This window comes from Silurus meridionalis, chromosome 7 (assembly GCF_014805685.1).
Source record: "Silurus meridionalis isolate SWU-2019-XX chromosome 7, ASM1480568v1, whole genome shotgun sequence".
Taxonomy (NCBI): Eukaryota; Metazoa; Chordata; class Actinopteri; order Siluriformes; family Siluridae; genus Silurus; species Silurus meridionalis.
The window spans coordinates 4,825,408-4,844,615 of NC_060890.1; the positions used below are offsets into that span (position 1 = coordinate 4,825,408).

Below are 19,208 nucleotides of genomic sequence, written 5' to 3' on the forward strand. Positions count from 1 at the left end.
TCAATCCTGTTAGAGAAGTCATTTCCTACCTTCCACTGGATGTTTCCAGAAAATAGCTCAGTCTTGGCGATGTCTACTCTGTTCCAGGTAACAGCCAGCCTCAGCTCCTCAGTACTGGGGCCAGCGTCAGTCGAAAGACGTTGCTTACTCGCTGTAGCACAGAAGCACACAAAACTCCTTTAGACCTGTCAAGGCTGTTGGATTTTTAAATAAGGAAAGCACAATGAATGGTCAGTGAAATTTCTCCTTCACATGTCCCAGCTGATCAGGAGGTTTCAGTAAGCACCCAGAGGGTTAAGAGCCTTGCTCAAGGACCCAACAGTTACAGCTCAGCAATGCAGAGGCTTAAATCCACAACCTTCTGGTCGGTAACCCATAGCCTTAACCATTGAGCAAGCATTTTCCTGTAAAGAAATGTACTGATCTACAAGATCTAAAATTATTTAAGTAATTAAACTTACAATTATCTCATTATAGAACTCAGCGGTTATGGGACTTGCTCGAGGGCCCAGCAATTGCCGTGTTATGTTGCTGGGATTTGAATTTACAACCTTTTGATCATAAGTCTAACATCTTAAACACCGAGTTACCACCTGCACCAAGTAATGAGGAGCAGCATGTTCTTCTAAAATGTGAAAAAGTAAAAACATTAATAAAAACAATGATATTTGAAAATTTTTAAATGTACTTAAATATATTGACAATGTGAAAAAACTCTGTTCCTGTACCCCTGATGATTTCCACCAGTAGAAGCAGTAGCACAGAAGTACAAAAACATATGGTGGGAATAGGATTGGGGCACGGTGTTGGGGGATTGGTGCACATAGGGCATGGACACAATGGCATAGGGATAGGGAAAGGGTTTGGGCACATTGTGTAGGCACACAATGGGGTGGTGAGAGGGTTGTGGCATATTAGGTAGGGGATTGTTTTGAGGCACATAGGGCATGGGTACAATGGAGTGGGAATAGAGTTGGGGCACATTGGGGTAGGGACACATTGGGTTGGGGATAGGGATAAGGGTGACATAGGGTAGAAACAAATTAAAAGGTTGGAGAACATAGGGCAGGGACACACTGGGTTGGGGATAGTGTTGGGGCACATACAGTAGGGTATAGGCAAACTGTTCTGCAAATAGGGTTAAGGGGCACTTAGGGTATAGACCAACTGGTGTGGGGATAGGATTGAAGCACATGGTGTAGGGATGCACTGGGGTGAAGACAGGGTTATGGGGTGCATGGGGGGAAGTACACCCTGGGATACTGATTGGGTTGGGTACATAAAATGATTATTCACTGAAGCAGGAGGAATGAATAATATGAGTATAGTGCCACTTACCCCTGACAAGAGCCTTTAGCAGCACAGTGTCGAAATCATCTAAGCCCTCATGCTCTTCATGGTAGATGGAGATCAGATCTTTGCACTGACAAATGCTCAAAACCTGTCCAAATTTAACACAGTGAGACTGAACTCCTGGGATATGGAAATCCCTGTACACCATGTTACCACACTGTGAATTTTTTATCCCATTCCAAACAAAACCATGTACCTTGTCCACTAGTTTGTCCGTGTCCGGCTCTGAGGGAAAGTGTTTCAGCACTCTCTCAGTCACTCTCCCCCTGAAATCTGTTTTAGTTGCTGCCTCTCCCTCGGTTTCAGACCCCGGCCCAGGAAGATTCGGTGCAGCCGATACATTGTCCAGGATGTCGCTTACCAATTCAGCCAGTCCCCCTGAACCTGCCAGGACCAACCAGGGGATAGACTTCTTCAAGGAGAGATCCATTCTCTAAGATGTTTAGGGAGTAGTGATGGGAAGATCGGATCATTTAAGTGACTTGGATATTTAAACCTCATAAAAAAAATGTGTTAATTTTTATTCATCATTTAGTTCATTTCGTTCCTTTGATCAGAAATAAAATAAAATATGACATTTTCAACATGCCTACATACACAAACGTTGATTATAGTTCCAAAAATTTATATTAGGGCTGTCAAAATGAAGGCGTTAATAACACGTTAACGCAAATGCCTTTAAACAGCGCTAATTTGATTAAAGAGTGATTAATGCAGCGTGCATTTCTGTTTGACCATTTTTATAAAAAATATTAATTATTATAAAAAAGAGGTAAAATAAAAACTTTCAGCGCAACACATTTATTCCTGACGTCCTTTCTTTCCTCAGAGAAGAAAATGAATAAATAAACTCCACTATATTATATATATATATACACACATATACATATATATATATATATATACACTCATTTTTTTACGTCACATTAAAGACACGTTCAAAATGAATGAATCGTTCATTAAAAGACACGTCGCTAATAAAGAGAAGAAACATTAAATACACACACAGTGAGGTTTTAGATTTGTCATGATTATTGTGTTGATTAGACTTATAATTATTTTATAAATCATATTTTCTGAAAAATGAAGACGCTATTAGGGAGCTTTAAAACACTACAGTACAAATTTCGAATGCAAGCAAATTTTAGACCCAATTATAACCATAACTTTTTCTGGAGTTTTTTTTTTCAGAAGTTACAAACGAGGTCTACTACCTCAATTGCCTGACCAATCAGACCTCCCTGGTATCTTCAAGCACCGTCAGTCAAAGAAAAAAAAAAAAAAAAACGGGACCAGTTTCATGTGTTTGCAAAACTGACCGTTAGCATGTAGGGCTCTCCTGACACCAGCATACACAGCACTGGGATTTCCATACTTCCGCTTCCTGGACACAACATATACTTTCAGTTTTTGAATCCGTACAGTTCAATTAAAGAAATATGAAATCTAAAAGACAGACTCTTTAATAGAGTTGCATGGAAATGGGAACAGTGTTTTTAAAACAGAAACCAAAATTTAAAAAGATCCAAAAAGGAATTTTCATTCCTAGGAAAATTGCAAAAAAGATGAGAAATCGATGTAAAATCGTCTCATATGACAGATCTTTAGCATCCACTTTCAAACACGAGTCTCATTTAAAATACTTTAAATGTAAATTGTTACACTTCAATTCTGTCAAGGTTTGGATTTGTCTGGCCACTAGAGGTCCCCATTGAACCTCTTGTTATCATCTGGATTTCTGCTCATTATTAAGCACTGCTCGTTATTACTGCCACCAGTGTGGACAGGGTCAAGACAAAGTGGGATGGGGATAGTGATGGGGCACATAGATTTGCAGCACATTGGGCTGAGGATATGGTTGGGGCGCACGGGGGTAAAGACACACCGGGGTGCTGATAGTGTTGGGCATAAGAGGTAGTAAAAGATTTGGGGGTGATATTGATATAAACTATGGTTGAAACATTGGGCATTGGTGATAGTGTTGGGGCACATGCGGTAGGGACAATGTGGTCTCACCCCATTTTCCTGTGCGCTGATGGGAAATGAAATTCTCTAGACGGGCTCTGAAATCCGCCTCCACACCATTATGGCCTACGCTCCCATCATCCACGAGGAGAAACGCCTGGTAGTTGTTATCCAGAAAGCAGGAGTCTCGCGACGTGTTCGGAACATAGTAACCGGCCGGAAAACTGCCCTGAGAAACACCCAGAGAAATCAACAAGGAGCTGATGGGTATAATATCAATGTCTATTATTATGGTCAAGGTCAAAATGTTAATGAGATTTCGTGTCATTTTCTCTTATACATTAACATGCGTATTTTATAACTTGCACATGTCTATTAGAGTGCTTATTATTTACAATCCAGAAAAAGGTATATAATTAAGACAAAAGTCATGCAGGCAAACTCAAAACAGGTTCATCGAGTAGATTTCAACACCTCTACCTCCTACATATGCATTTACACAGCGTGAAGGAATGTGTTAGGAGAGCATACAGCAAGGAAAAGAGATCAGGATACTACCTCAGGATTGATGAGCTGTTCTCGGTTGCACACCAAACCCCAGGGAGCTATGCCTACGGCCACTACTTTAGAGAGGGCAAGTGAGGAGGCTGCCAGAGAATGATCCCTCACAGCCTCCCCTAGACACCTGCCAACCCCCTCACGCAGTCCTCCTGATAAGATCCATGCCCCTGTGAGTTAGAGACAAACAGTGAGACAGAGTGGAAAGCAATCAAATTGCATTAAATCAGTGCTTCTCAAAGTGTGGGGCACAGCCCTCTAGTGAGGAATAAAGACATGACAGGTGGGGCACAATGAATAGCAGGATTTATATAATTTTTTTGTGTTCTTCATAAATCTTCATTTATGAATTTCTGTATTAAAAATAAAGTTCATACACTCAAAGCAACCACCAACAATTAGTTCATTAAGGCAAGTAAATTAAATCAGTGAGGGTACCGAACACAACAAAATTTTATTTTCTCTACTTTTGAACCAGATGCTAATCGATGTTATTGATTTAGAACTTAATATTTTTTTAAAAAATGTAATTTAATGTATTACCATTTTTGGGGATAATGGAGGACAGATAGCGCTTGAAATCCCACCCCCTCTAAAGTGTGAATGGCAGAAAAGGTTTGAGAACCAAACAACTTAAACAAACAGCATTGCCTTTTCTTAATGGCGTGAGAATGACATGCCATAATGAAAAGTAGATTATTGCTTTTTTAAATTTATGCTAACCTGGCCAAGCTTTATCCCACTTATTGCAATTCTCCAGACAAGTTAAACGTTAATGTTTAAGCATTCGTTAGTCATTTTCTATGCAGAAATAGGATTCTAGCAGAAGAAAATGCCACGTGTTTTAATAGAAAAGACAGACAGACAGACAGACAGACAGACAGACAGACAGACAGACAGACAGACAGACAGACAGACAGAAATTTTCTCCAGTTTGTCAAAATCATTTATCAAAAACCGCACACAAATCTTTCGTTTAGCTCAAGACGGATGATGGGACGTGTCTATAGCAGCTGTCTCACTCTGTATATACTTTTGAGGTGGTAAAGGACTAATGGTGCTTACTTGTGCTATTCTAACCACATGCTTTACCATGTCTGCAATTCCATCATGGACAAGTTAGTGCGAAGAGAAAATGTAAAATTCTGTGTGAAACTGGGAAAATCTGACGTTTGACATACGGCGATGCTGCAAAGAGCTGTTTGAGGTGTTTTGATCGTCACGTATGCTTCAAGTGCGGAAGAGCATCACTGGAAAACGACGAGAGATCAGGAAGGCCTTCAACAAGGTCGACCGCTGAACATTTCTGTAATTTTCGCATGATGTTCGTGGGAGATCAATTCATACGATCTCACTTCCACACCCACCCTATTCGCCAGATTTGACTACCGTGGACTTCCCAATCCACCTAGCAGCATGTTTTTTTAGTTTTGTGTTGTCTAGTGTAAATTTGTTGTTCTATTTTGTAGCACCTTAGTACTGGAGGACCACTGTTTCATTTTACAATGTACTGTACAGCACCAACTGTATGTGGTTTAAAGACAATAAATGCCACTTGTCTTTGGAGGTTCCTAATAAACATATGGATGTGATGATCAGGTGTCCACACACTTTTGCCATATAGATAGACTATAATACAAGAATTCAAATTACCTAAAACATATAAACCCCTTAAAAACATAATAATGGTTTCCTTAGCAAAGCATCAGCTGTTAACCCATTCATATTCAAATAGTTTCCGTTAAAAAGTGTGTTTGTGTACATAAACAGTGTTCTCCTGATATTTACAGACCCATGTTGACCATTACAGTTTCCATTAAAACCCAATATATTTATTATATAGTTTGAAACCATTACAGATTCTAGGAGAGTTTCCATTTTATGGTTTTATTAAAAATGATGTCAAGTTTGCAGGGAGAAGTTCCTTTTACTTCAAAAGCAATAATCTTTGCACAATATTTGCAACAGAAACTTGGAATAACTCCATTCTAAAAGACTTACCAAACTTTTTCCAGGCATGTACGTATACTGTATACTACATGTGGCTCTTTATAAAAAACATAAATAAAAAAAAATGTAAGTATATCTTCTTTCCATTGCAAGTCACCATGCACAAACTCATTGACAATCCACATAGCATCATGTTTGTTTTGTATTTATTTTTTTATTTTTTTAAGATATCCAAATATATGTCAAGCAATATGTCCAATCCTTGAGTTTACTAGAGTAATGCATCAGCCATGAAAACCCTAGTGGCTGTAGTTCGTGTTATTTCTAAAGATACATTGTTTGTGTTTGTACCTGTGCTCTGGGCTGCTCTGACCAATCCCTGGCTTAAAACATCTCGCACCCAGGTTTTGACTTTACACTTCCCCACACCACCATTCACTGACACCACCAGGTTTGGAGTTGGCAGGCCCCAATGGCTGGTCAAGATGGAATAAACAGTAGCAGGAGGAGTATCCCAGGAAAGACGTAGAAACTGTGGGACAAACAAATTCAAACTTAATAAATATACAGTCATATATTGGTTTGTGGACACCTGTTCACCACACTCATATGTGATTCTTCCCCAAACCATTGTTACAAAACTGGAAGTGCAAAGAATGTATTTTATATGCTGTCAAAATGCAATTTACTGGAACTTAGAGGCTCCATCCTCTTCCAGCAAGTCAATACTCCTGTGCACAAAGCTGGACTGGACTAGAAGAACTTAAGTGGCCTGTACAAAACCCTGACCTCAACCACACTGATAAGGGAACTGGAACATCAGCTGCACCCCAGACCTCCTTACTCAGTGACTTCAATAAAGCCCTTGGGATGATCTCCAAATATAAAACCTTCCCAAATAAATGGGGCCTGTTGTAACAAAAGTCCAAAATTTGAGAGACAACACACTATCACTGCGATTATGTTCTGACTGTGTTGTACAATTTGTTTTACACAATTGTTGTGCACTTTATGTAGTCCTGTGTGTAGTTTTGTGTTGTCTACTGTAAATTTGCTTTTTTTTGTTGTAGCACCTTGGTCCTGGAGGATCACTGTTTCGACTGTATACATTTAGATCGACAATAAAACGTTGTTTTATTTTATTTATCAGTTTGAATGCATGTTTTTTTATTTTCCTCAATATTCATTAAGTTAAATAAAATAAATATGAATATATTCATTAGCACATTTTCATGATTTAGTGCTGTTTTCTGGTTTTTTGTAATAAAGTTCAGTAATATTTTACATGGAGTGATTTTTTATATACAGTATATATACAGTATCCATTGAAAAAAATTATCAGTTGATTAATCGGTTATCGACAAGTACGATTCAACCTAGCTATTGTTATCGGTAAAATCAAGCTCTCATTAAAACCAGCACAAAGTAATGGTTTCTATTACTTAGTGTGTTTGTGTACATCAAAGTGTTCTCCTGATCATTAATGGTATTCACTAGACTTGGAAGGCTCGTAGAGACCCACAGTGACCATTACAGTGTTTATTATACTTTCTTTTGGCTTCTCCCATTAGGGGTTGCCACAGTGGATCATCCGTATTCGTGATCCGCATGTTTGATTTGGCACGTTTTTACGCTGGATGCCCTTCCTAACGCAACCCTACCCATTTATCTGGGCTTGGGACCGGCACTAAGAGTGCACTGGCTTGTGCAACCCTAATGGCTGGGGTTGGTTTCCTGACCGGGAATCAAACCCGGGCCGCAGCGGTGAGAGCACCGCATCCTAATCACTAGACCACCAGGGAACCCAGTGTTTATTGAAACCCAATAAATGTATTATATACTTTAAAGTCAGTACAAATTCTAGAAAGGTTTCCATTTTAAAATTATTACCTTTGCAGATGCTCTTAAGAAAATAGACTGAATAGTGACTGTTATAAAGTATAAAAAAATAAATAAATAAAAAATAAAAAATAATTTCCAGTTGGGAAACACCTACATAGCTGTGCCTCTTGCTGGCTCCTTCGAACTCCACCTCACCGAAAGCATCCGTAGGAGACTCAGATGTGTGCTGAGAACGCTCCCAGTGACTGACAATGGCCGTGCTGAAGTAATCGTTCAGGGTGACTGAGGCATGGCTGTCCCTAGCATTCCCGCACTGACACAGGGCTCCATTGCTGCAGGAGGACAGATATTACAACAACAAATCAGCAGTGATATCTTCATTCAGGATTTTAGGATTTTTCAGGATTAAAAGATTATTGAATGTTTTAGATGTAGATTGGGATTAAACAATCTATATTTTATGGATATTAAGCAAAATGTTAAACAAGTTTGGCAGAAAATAAAGAAAACAGACAGTAGAAAATGTCAAAGAACAAAGTAAAACATGGTGGTAGTGGCATGTTAATATACAACAATTATCAATGAAGTAATTGGGACTGAACCAGGCTGTTTCTGATTCGTAAAATCTGTCTATCTTCCAACAGCTGGATGCAAAAGAGCTTCTGACATTAATAACCCCGAATCATGTTGCCCAACATGTTATAGTCTGATAAGACCAATATATTCTGCACTAAAAATAATACATCTCAAAGAACATTGTATTTGCAGTGAAACATGGTGGTGGCAGCATCATTCTATGGGCCGCATCTATTCATTTGTTAATGGGAATCTTATCCATTCAGTCATGTTTGGTAAGTTGTAGCCCCAAGATGGTTTGTCTTCTGGTCATGAGTTCAAATCTCAACAGCACCAAGCTGTCACTGCTGGACCTTAACTCTAAACCTTTTAATTGTATAAATGAGACAAGTTGCTCTGGATATTTGAGAAGCTTTATATTCTGTCCAATTCTGCACAAAAGCTGCAGGCGCCAATAAAATATCACCTTCCAGCACAAAGGAATGGATTCAGAAAAATATCAACAATATTCCATATTGCCCTAGTCAAATCCCAAGCCTAAATCACATTAAATTGCTAATTAATAACTTGCAGACAAAACACATTTACAATTTGAAAGATGTAGAGATTTTTTTGCAAGAAGGAAAGAAATAAAACTGTGTTAAAAGGATTCGGACCTAAAAACAAACAGTACAGTGGATTCTGTATTACATGCCAAAGTTGTTTTAACAAGTTCAAGAATGTGTGTACACTTATGCAACCCAATAATATTTTTTTTCTTTTTTTTACCTTAAATTTTGTTGGTTATTATGTCACTTTATGTAAAAAAAAAAAAAAAAGAATTAAATAATTTATCTTTTTTTAATTCTTCATCTTATTTCATCTACTGAACTTAAACAAACAAGAACTTGTCTCATGGACCTTCCAAAACATTAATCATTATTGCAGTATGCCATGCTTACACACAATCACACACTCATTCACACTTGTGGAAGACAGACCACCTCAAGCTTGATTCAGTTCTATTATTTTATTAATAAATTGTGTGTCTCTTCTATCATTATTTCAAATTATTCAAGTTTTAAAACATTTTATTAGATTTGCACTCTTTTTGAACAAACTGATGATGCCTACAGAGGAACAAACAGATAAATAGACAGAAAAAGTTGTCATGTGGTTCTTGTAGAAAGTGAGAACATAGCATAGTTTTTATTTTGGAACTTTAAAAGTGTGCCATCAGGACAGAACCCCAGGAGAAAAAGCCAGGAATTACTCATTCTTCCAGCCAACAAGACCAGACAAAATCACTGGGACTGTTTAAAGAGATGTATGCTTATTGCAGGCAGGATTAGGCAGCCCAGTTTTCTGAAGGTTTGTTTTTTCAGCTGTCGGTTGTTGTACTGTGCAAATATTTGCCATTAATAAAATACAGTAAAAAAATTAACAGTTGGTTAAAGTCAAAGCCATTTGATGAAACCATTTTTGACCAAATTTGAAATGGATCAGTTTGTGAGGGTCAGTGAGGGTCATAGTGGATCTAGAGCTTATCTGTGGAACAATCCCTGGTGATCTGGTTATACCAGAAGTTTAGAACACCTTGTCCATCACAGGGTACCATGTACACACACTCACATCCTCATTCATACCTAAGGGCAATGCATCTTAGCCAATACACATCCCTGCCTTGTTTTCTGGTAGGTCAAAACAAAGCAGAAGACCCAGAAGAAGCCCATGAAGACAGTAGTCTGAGCTCAAACCTGGGGAAGCTGACTAAAATATTCCACATAACGTATTGTCCTGAATATAATATATGAATATAATATCAAAGTGCACCTTTTGGAGAAAGGCTTATGAAGAAGAAAAATGCTTTAATTTGAAAACACTTTTAATATGGCATGTCATATATAAACTGCAATTTATCTGGATTTAATAACAATTAGGCTGTCCATCTCATTGTAAAAAAACATGCCAATACCCATGGCTAGAGTATCCAATCGCAAAGCAGGCTTTCCACGGGCTACATACTGGCACATTTGCCGATCAATTTCATGGAATCAGCCATTTTTGGGACTTTTGTAACTTTTGTAAGCTTGTCTTTGTCTTTAAGCTTGCCATCTCGACATTACATTCAGACACGCCGTATTTCTTGGCTGGTCACCAATGGCCATTCCAATACATGTAATAATCTATTAGGAAAAAATTAAAACCCTTTCAACAATGTCTGAAAATTGTATTAAAATTTAAAAAAATATTAAAAAACTTGTCTAAAGCACCTAAGGCTTAGCCCAGATACATCCTATTTGCTTAGTTATATATATTCCCTATTTATCATAAATCACCTTTAGTGCTGTGCCCCAATTCGAACTCCATGCTAGATTACTAAATGATAGGTGACAGGAGGAGTACGCCAGGTAACAGAAGGGGTATGCAAGGTGACAAAAGGGGTGCACAAGGTGACAAGAGGTAAGTGGGGTGACAGAAAGGGTGTGCAAGGTGACAGAAAGGGTATGCGAGGTGACAGAAGAGGTACATGAGGTGACAAAAGGGATATGCTAGGCTAAAGAAGGGGTAGGCAAGGTGACAAAGGGAGATTTCCAAGTTAACAGAAGTGGTACATGAGGTGTCAGAGGGGGTATGCAAAATGATACACAAGGTGACAGAAGGGTTATGCAAGGTGTCAGAAATGGTACGCTAGTTGATAGAAGGGGTAAGCCAGAAGACAGAAGAGGTATGAGAGTTGACAGAAAGGGTATGCCAGGTGACAGAAGGGGCAAAAGAGGTGACAGAAGGGATATATAAGGTGACAGAAGGGGTACATGAGGTGACAGAAAAGCTATGAGAGTTGACAGAAAGGGTACACCAAGTGACAGAAAGGTAAGGCAGGTGAGGGAATGGGTATGTTTTGCAACAGAAGTGGTATACAAGGTGACAGAAAGGGGTTGGCAATTGATAGACGGGGTACATGAAGTGACAGCATAAAAATGCGAGGTGACAGCAGGGGTACACAAGGTGGCAGAAGGGGTACGGCAGTTGACAGAAGGGATATGAAGTGACAGCAGGGACACACTAGTTGACAGCAGGGGTACACAAGGTGACAGAAGGGGTACACGAGGTGACAGAAGGGGATTTGCAAGTTGATAGAAGGGGTAAGCAAGGTGTCAAAAGGGATATGCAAGGTGACAAAGTTTACGACAAAGTTTACGCCAGGTGGCAAGAGGTACACGAGGTGACAGAAGGGGTAAGCAAGGTGACTGAAGGGGTATGCAAGGTGACTGAAGGGGTATGCAAGGTGACTGAAGGGGTATGCAAGGTGACATAAAAAGTATTAGAGTTAACAAAATGGGTAGGCGAGGTGACAGAAAATGTACGCGATGTGACAGAAGGGGAATGCAAATTGACAAAAAGGGTACGCAAGGTAACAAAAGGGTTAGGAGACCAAAATCCTAAAATGCGCCATAAATATAATTATACTCTTCTATTGCATCCAAACCCATAAAGTATTTCTCACAAGCAAAATATAAATGGTCCCCTCTATCGAATATACACAGCAAAATATAAGTGCTATATGATATCAAATCCATGACATCTAATCAATCCATTTAAGTGTCTTTAATTGATGACAGCACTGAGGTAATAAAGCAAAGCTCATGAGATAAAATGGATAAGTGGCTACAACTTAAAAATTGTTGAGCAGCTTCACTAGTATTTATGTGAACCGGATTGTGAAAGGACTCTATCATAAATTTAGACTTATATCTTTTTTTTGTTTAAACACTTTATTTCCATATTTAGCCACCCTACACCATACAACCAAAAAAAAGTTCTGTACTAGTTTTTGTAAGCAAATTTTTTCCCACACATCTTGACAACATTGCTTCAGTTCATTGGGGTTTGAAGGCATTTGTTTATGTGCAGTTCTCTCATTGGGGGTTTGAGGTCTGGAAATTTGACTCAGATGTCGATTTGCTGGTGTGCTCAGGATCAATTTTTTGCATTTCACTTAGACTGCTGGACAGTTTGCCTTATATCTGTATCACGCATATGTATTTATATAATGTAGAATTCATTATTGTCAAGACTACATTATGAAATCTCTTGTGTGTTTTATTGTCATCTCGTGTTATGTGTATGTTGCTAGAAGTTGATGTTAGTCCCTAACAAAAAGAAAAACTAAAAACGTAGAACTAAAAGAGGATTTCATTTTAAAACATATCGGTCGGTTTATCAGGACAGGAAGTGGAGGGAGAAAAAGTGAAGCAATGCACTACTGAAAGTCAACACAATTGTCTCCTTGTTAGAGAAGTTCTGTAGTAGTTCAGGAGGTTATCTTGAGTCAGTGCGGTTTGAAAAACTATGGCTTGCATGTTTGGTGAAAACCAACCGCTGTGTTTTCACCAAACATGCAAGCCATAGTTTTTCAAACTTCACATCTAAACAAATAATGTGTAGGTCACATGCTGTAGCCTTTGAGTTTTTCTTTCCCTAATAAATGGTCCAATCATGGAGCGAAAATAGTGGGACATTATGTGCAGAGAAGGTTGGTAAATATCCATTTGTAAACAGTAATGAATTTTAAATTGCTATGGTATGCTTTATAACCCTTTTCAGATTCAAGAGCACCAATAATCGCTTTTCTTTGCATCATGTAGTGCAGTGGTCCCCAACCCCCGGGGTCAATTGGTACCGGGCCACACAGAAAGAATACATAAATTAACATTATTTCTGTTTCATTTATTATCTGATTCTGAATGATGTTTTATTTTGGAAAATGACCGGATTCTCTCTGCCAAATCTGTCTATGACTCACTCTTGATGCATGTCAAGATGCCTCGGTCACATGTCTTACCTCCATCCACTACCCTTTTAAAGGGGCTGCTCCGACCTCTAACACATAATACATTACCGCTAAATTCAAACCCCCAAGCAAGCAAAATGAACAAAAAAACAACACAGTGGATTCACGTTTATTATTATATTTAGAAAATAATTTTTTTGCCGGTCGAATCATTTTATTTTGTTGTATTTTTCCGCCACACCTTAAAGGCCAGTCCGTGAAAATATTGTCCGACATTAAAATGGTCCGTTAAAATATAGTCTGACGTTAATCCGGTCCATGGCGCAAAAAAGGTTGGGGACCACTGACGTAGTCCCACACCTGAGTACAAAAGAACACCAAAAGTTTTTCTTTATTGGCTGCTAATACCTCTCTTAATGAGAAAGTAGTAGTAGAAGGTCTAAAATATTTCCATAATGTAAGATTTTTGTAGGAACAAATGACTAAATCATGAAATCTCATGTGTTTAATTGTCTGAGGTTTTATGTATGTTGAGAGAAACTGGTGATGACCACACAATTGTTATTTACTCTCTATTGTCTGGTTTGGTAATGGCCTTATAACCCTTCTTAGATGGAATAGACCCACACATGTGTCCTCCAGAACACAAACCTACCAAAAGTCATGCTTTTCTATAGACATACTCAGACTTAATGATGATTACCTAACCTTTTGCATTTCTTTAGTCAACCCTGGCTGCTAATTATTCTCTCTGACCGATGGATAGTGTGATCATGGAGTGAATGTGGTGGGACGTCGAATCATGGGAAGATTGGTAACTTTTCTGAAGGCTCTCTATTTGTAAATCATGGATGTTTAATTGTATGTTAATGGCCTTATAACCCTTCTCAGATTCCTGTGCGTCAATAATTGCTTTCTGTATGATATGTTCATGAAGTCCTGCTTTTCTTTTGAGATAATCAGACATGATGATTACCTAATTTTCTTTAGTAACGTTTTTAAAATTGTTGGTTGATGGCCTTATAACCCTTTTTCCGATTCCTGAGCGTCAATATTTTCTTTCTTTGCATGTTTCATTGTGAAAGAAGAAAACTTAGAAATCGGGTATATAAATCAAAAACTTAGCCAATATAAGGTCTTTAAGACTGCACTGCATATGAATAAAAATGGGAAATAAAAGTAAAATGCGTATTGGTGTAGAGGGAGGACAGTTTGCAGAAGACGAATAGGGGATGAGTGTCAGTGAGTTGGAGAAAACAGGACCAGCTCACCTGAAGGAATCCTCCACAAACGTGGTGCACACTCTCTTCTTGATCACAGACGGAAACCAGCTCTGAAATTACACATTACAGACTTTATTATTCAGAAGAAACCAGGTTTAGTGCATTTTCCCTTACTAAACCTGGGGTGGGATCTCCAGCCCTGTGCGCGTCCAAGACGCAACAGCTGCATGTTGCACCATGTTGTTACATCTTCTAAGCAACACCTAGCTACATTATATTCCCAAGCCATTTCCGCATGCTTACGTTCTTGGTGTCTTCTGTCCACCCACCTACCAGGTCTTTCTCCGATTTGGTCACCGCGTCTCCTGCGTCCGCCTCCTTCCCGATCATGTCCAAACGGTTCGGGTTCGCCAGATCTTAAAACTTTCTCATGTCGCCCTACATTTCCTAGTCGGAAGTCAGGAAGTTCTGTAGCTCAGGAAACCTTTACCTGACACTTCCTCGGGTTAAAACTCCGGTTTCTGGGTGTGGCCAAAGCAGACAAAAGACAGAGGAATCTGTCAAAAGCGCACTTTAACTGCGCACGGCTGTGTCCCAAACCACCACTTCCTACAGCATAGTGTGTGTGTGTGTGTGTGTGTGTGTGTGTGTGTGTGTGTGTGTGTGTGTGTGTGTGTGTGTGTGTGTGTGTGTTCCTCTAGTTGTTGCATGAGCTTACAAGCTTCAGTCTGCTTACCACTCCTACCATCATATTATAAATAATATCAGATGATATTTGTGATAGATAGATAGATAGATAGATAGATAGATAGATAGATAGATAGATAGATAGATAGATAGATAGATAGATAGATAGATAGATAGGTCACATGCTGTTTGAGTTTTTCTTTCTGTCTGATATAATGGAATGAATATGGTGGGAATCTCCATTTGTCATGTCAAACAGACATGAATTTGTTATTGTGTGGCGATGGCCTTATAACCCTTCGCAGATTCATGAGCAACAATAGACTTTAGACTTTAGACTTAAGAGACTTTAGATACTTTATTGTTATTGTAGTGATACAACGAAACTTGTTAGCTGTCAGAGACCAGCAGCAATAAGTAAATGTAAGAATAAACAAAAAATATACAAAAGTAATTAAACTTAAATATAACAATATGACAATAAGTACAATGAAATACAGTGGAACTTGAATCTTAGTGCAAACAGCAGAGTGCAAAACAGTGCAAACAGGATTGTGAGAATAAGGAAATATTGCACAAGTTAATACTAATAACTGCTAACTAATAGATATCAATAATAAACTTTCTTTCAGCTTCTCCCATTAGGGGTCGCCACAGCGGATCCTCCGCACGTTTGATTTGGCACGTTTTTACGCTGGATGTCCTTCCTAACGCAACCCTCCCCATGCAACCCTCCCCATTTATCCGGGCTTGGAACCGGCACTGAAAGTGGCTGGGGTTGGTTCCCTGACCAGGGATCGAACCAACATCCTGGAAAGTCTGGAAACTGTCTTGAAGACTCTCATATTGTTAATCAGGAATGTTAAATTGGCCATATAACCCTTAGATTCCTGAGCATCAACACACACCACACCTGAGTGATCCAGAACACCAACCTACCAAAAGTCCTGCCTTTCTCTAGGAATAGTCACACTGTTTATGATTACCTAACCTTATTTAGTAACCTACCTAGACTCTTCCATTGTTTGGTGATGGCCTTATAACCCTTCTTAGATTTATGAGCATCAATAATCTCTTTCTTTGCATGATGTAGACACACACTAACTTACAAAAGTCTATAGAGAGTGCCTTTATATATATATATATATATATATATATATATATATATATATATATATATATATATATATATATATATATATATATATATATATATATATATATATATATATATATATATATATATATATATATATATATATATTATATATATATATATTTTAGACAGGTTTCTTTTACACTTTATAATAAAATACCTGATAGGTATAATACAAATATAGATATACAGTACATCTACATACAAAATATATACATATACAGATGTACAATTACAGCAGCATATACCAACATACACACACAAGTCAATTTGTGAATTGGCAACGAGTGTACATTACACGTTTTTTGGTTATAATACTGATATCATCCTTTAGGAAAAGTTCAGTCCACTAGCCTTTACAGAAAAAAACGTACCGATCAATTGAATCAGCATTTTATCTTCTTGCAGGCACATGTAGGAGTAATGCTAGTCTAATGCTAATATATTAACATATTGGTCATTTCCTTTGGTGTGTTTTGAATAAAGTTTGGAATGAACACACCTGCGGTGCACATGGGTGTGGTGGAGGAACTTTGACCCAGAAATGTGCCGGGGCTTGTCTGTGAAGGAAGGCATTTACAAACACACTTGAAATAACAGGTTTAATGTCTTTGCTTGTCTTATATAGCAATTTTGTAGGAGTAAGCTTCTCTATTGCATGAACTTTAAAAATAAAATCATAGATGTAATTATTTTGAAGGGCGGTTGTTAGTTCAAATCCCAATAATGGCAGGCTGCCAGGTGAGCAAAGGCCCTTATCTATCATCTGCTCAGTTGTATAAGGGCTTCTACCAAATGACATAAATGTATTCCTTTGAATTTGAGGCATTTTTACAATTCTGTGGCTCACGGCTAGAGGACAGCCTACATCGCTCATGAGAATATACAAAGAGCACAGGCTTTATTTTCACTCCATGTTTTATGCTATCTGGATGTGCATGTTCAACTATGGTGATATCTGCAATTCAGAGGGATTTTTCTTTGCCATTTTTTACAGCAGTCCACTTTTTTTTTTGCTTTGGTGGTTCTTGGATTTAAACCCATGGCCTTCCAATAAGAAGTCCAACATTGTATATCCCTTGTAGATTGTGTGTTTGTTAGAATTCCTATACATTGTTATGTGTTAGCTTATTTTCACGGTCTTGAATGCAACCCTGAGAAATCTTTGCCGCTACGGTCACTTAGCGACCGTATCCATTGGGGTCTCCTGCTCCTTTGGACTGGTCTTTGTTGTTGGTCTGGCCCATTCTATACAGCGTGCTGGCCAGGTTGTGCATCTGACACGTGCCAAACTGGCAACCTTTGGATGGTGCACGCCTTCTCCTCAAACTAGCCTGAGCGCTGCAAGTTAAACAAACATAACAAACCTTGACATTTTGTCCAGAAGAACAATGCAGTCAATTCAAGTTTTCTGCTTAGAGGATTAAAAGCACACATATTCATATCAAACTTTTTCAGTACAGGGCTTTCGATTCGGTGCACATTTGTACTAAATGTGATCCTTTTTATGTAACATAGTTACAATCTGAGTTCCCTCACAAACATATTAAGGGGTCGCCACCTAATACTTTGAGCTCATTTTCACTGTTTTTTTTGGGGTTTTTTTGTTTGTTTTTTATTATTATTTGTAAACTCAAAAACATACATTTTATGTCTAGTTTCAAGAATTTCACTTAAAAGCAGAAAATCCTGACAAATCCACATATCAAGAGAGTGAATGAATGAAGGATGAAAGGAAAGTAGAACAATGTAGAAAGTATCTTTCACATATCTTTAAAAAATTAAATATTAAATGTGAAACACACACACACATACACTTATATACATATCTGTATTACCCAATCTAACAAATGTAAACTATTTAATAACATTTTTCCATTAATTATATTTAATTTGATCAAATAAATTTGTGCCATTTTAATCAATTACTCAATTTAATCAATATAATAAAAGTGTATTGCATTATTTTGACTAATTTCATTTTATTTATATATATTTTATTATTATAAAATATTAATAAATATTATTTTATATATTATTTATCCAAGCAGGCATTTTGTTTAAAATAGTTTGAACAATTTTAAATGATGTTCACAAATGGTAATAATAAATTATGTTAATAAAAACAAAATCATTTTATGTTTTGCATTTCTTCCCCCAACTGTACCAATTAAACTGAACCGTGACTTAAAAACCGAGGTATGTACCGACCAATTAAATCTGATGTACCTTTAGACCCCTATTACAACTTAACATTTACAGGGTTGAACGAGTTCTTGCAGTGCTTCGCTCAAAAATGCACATCGTTTGTTTAACCCTACATTTTCTCTTTATCAGTATAGTACTTGCTATGTGCATTATTTGGCAAATATTTGAAAGTACAACATACTTCCTGGCTTGCATGAGAAGGCTTTGCAAGAGCATATCCGACGTCGACTTGCGAAGTGGTATTGTTTTTGATGCCTGCCGTTCAGTTGGCAACCTTATTCTGTGTTCCAGGGAAACAGTATCTGGATGTGGCCTGGAAAAAATTAACATCAGTGTCAATGTAGCATTTCTCTGTGACCTTTAAACTAATGCTGCGGTAAAAAAGCCAATTTATAGAGAAAGCCCTCTTAATTTAGGAGGAACATCATCATACAGCAAGAAGCCGACTCACAACCTTTCCTAAACACTGTGTTCTGAGATAAACCAACATAAAGGGCAGAGAGACATCGATGAGAGGAAGATAAGTAAGCTAATTTGAAAAAGAGAGAAAAAAGGTGAAATCAGATCAGGGTAATATACTCTACATCTTTTCAGCAACCAGTGCTTATCCAAGGTGGGTTTAGAAAGGGATGCTGGGAAATATGCCAGTGAACTTGGGGGCACATATTTGAATCAGTCCAAATATTTGAATCAATATCAAACACAATGTCTTTGGACTGGTGGAGAAAACCAGAGTACCTGGAGAAAATCCCCAAGGCACAAAGAGAATAAGCTCTGTTCACACTGGTGGGATTCAAAATACTATCGTTGGCTCAATTCAATTTCTAGTACTATTTGGCTGATTACAGTAACGCATTTAAATCAAAATATAAGGTTCAGGCTCTTTTTTAGGGTTTGTTCCTTATGCCATAAGTTT

The 19,208-nt window shown here is 37.9% G+C and overlaps 1 protein-coding gene across 3 annotated transcripts in view; it reads right to left on the minus strand.

The window, feature by feature from the left end:
• Positions 1-14,840, minus strand: part of LOC124388985 (transient receptor potential cation channel subfamily M member 4-like) — a 29,183-nt gene extending 14,343 nt beyond the window's left edge. The window contains exons 1-10 of one of the 3 annotated variants that reach the window (XR_006926495.1): positions 14,545-14,840; positions 14,290-14,351; positions 7,823-8,000; positions 6,178-6,358; positions 3,877-4,046; positions 3,370-3,547; positions 2,673-2,737; positions 1,550-1,786; positions 1,339-1,441; positions 30-151 (exon numbers count right to left, since the gene is read on the minus strand). Coding sequence is in view for 2 of the 3 variants with exons in the window: in XM_046854157.1 (XP_046710113.1) it covers positions 30-151; positions 1,339-1,441; positions 1,550-1,786; positions 2,673-2,737; positions 3,370-3,547; positions 3,877-4,046; positions 6,178-6,358; positions 7,823-8,000; positions 14,290-14,351; positions 14,545-14,631 (1,383 nt within the window). In the remaining variant the exon portion in view is untranslated. The remainder of the gene's footprint in view (positions 1-29; positions 152-1,338; positions 1,442-1,549; positions 1,787-2,672; positions 2,738-3,369; positions 3,548-3,876; positions 4,047-6,177; positions 6,359-7,822; positions 8,001-14,289; positions 14,352-14,544) is intronic. The other 2 variants (XM_046854158.1, XM_046854157.1) reach the window with 2 other exon arrangements.
• Positions 14,841-19,208: the final 4,368 nt, after the last annotated feature.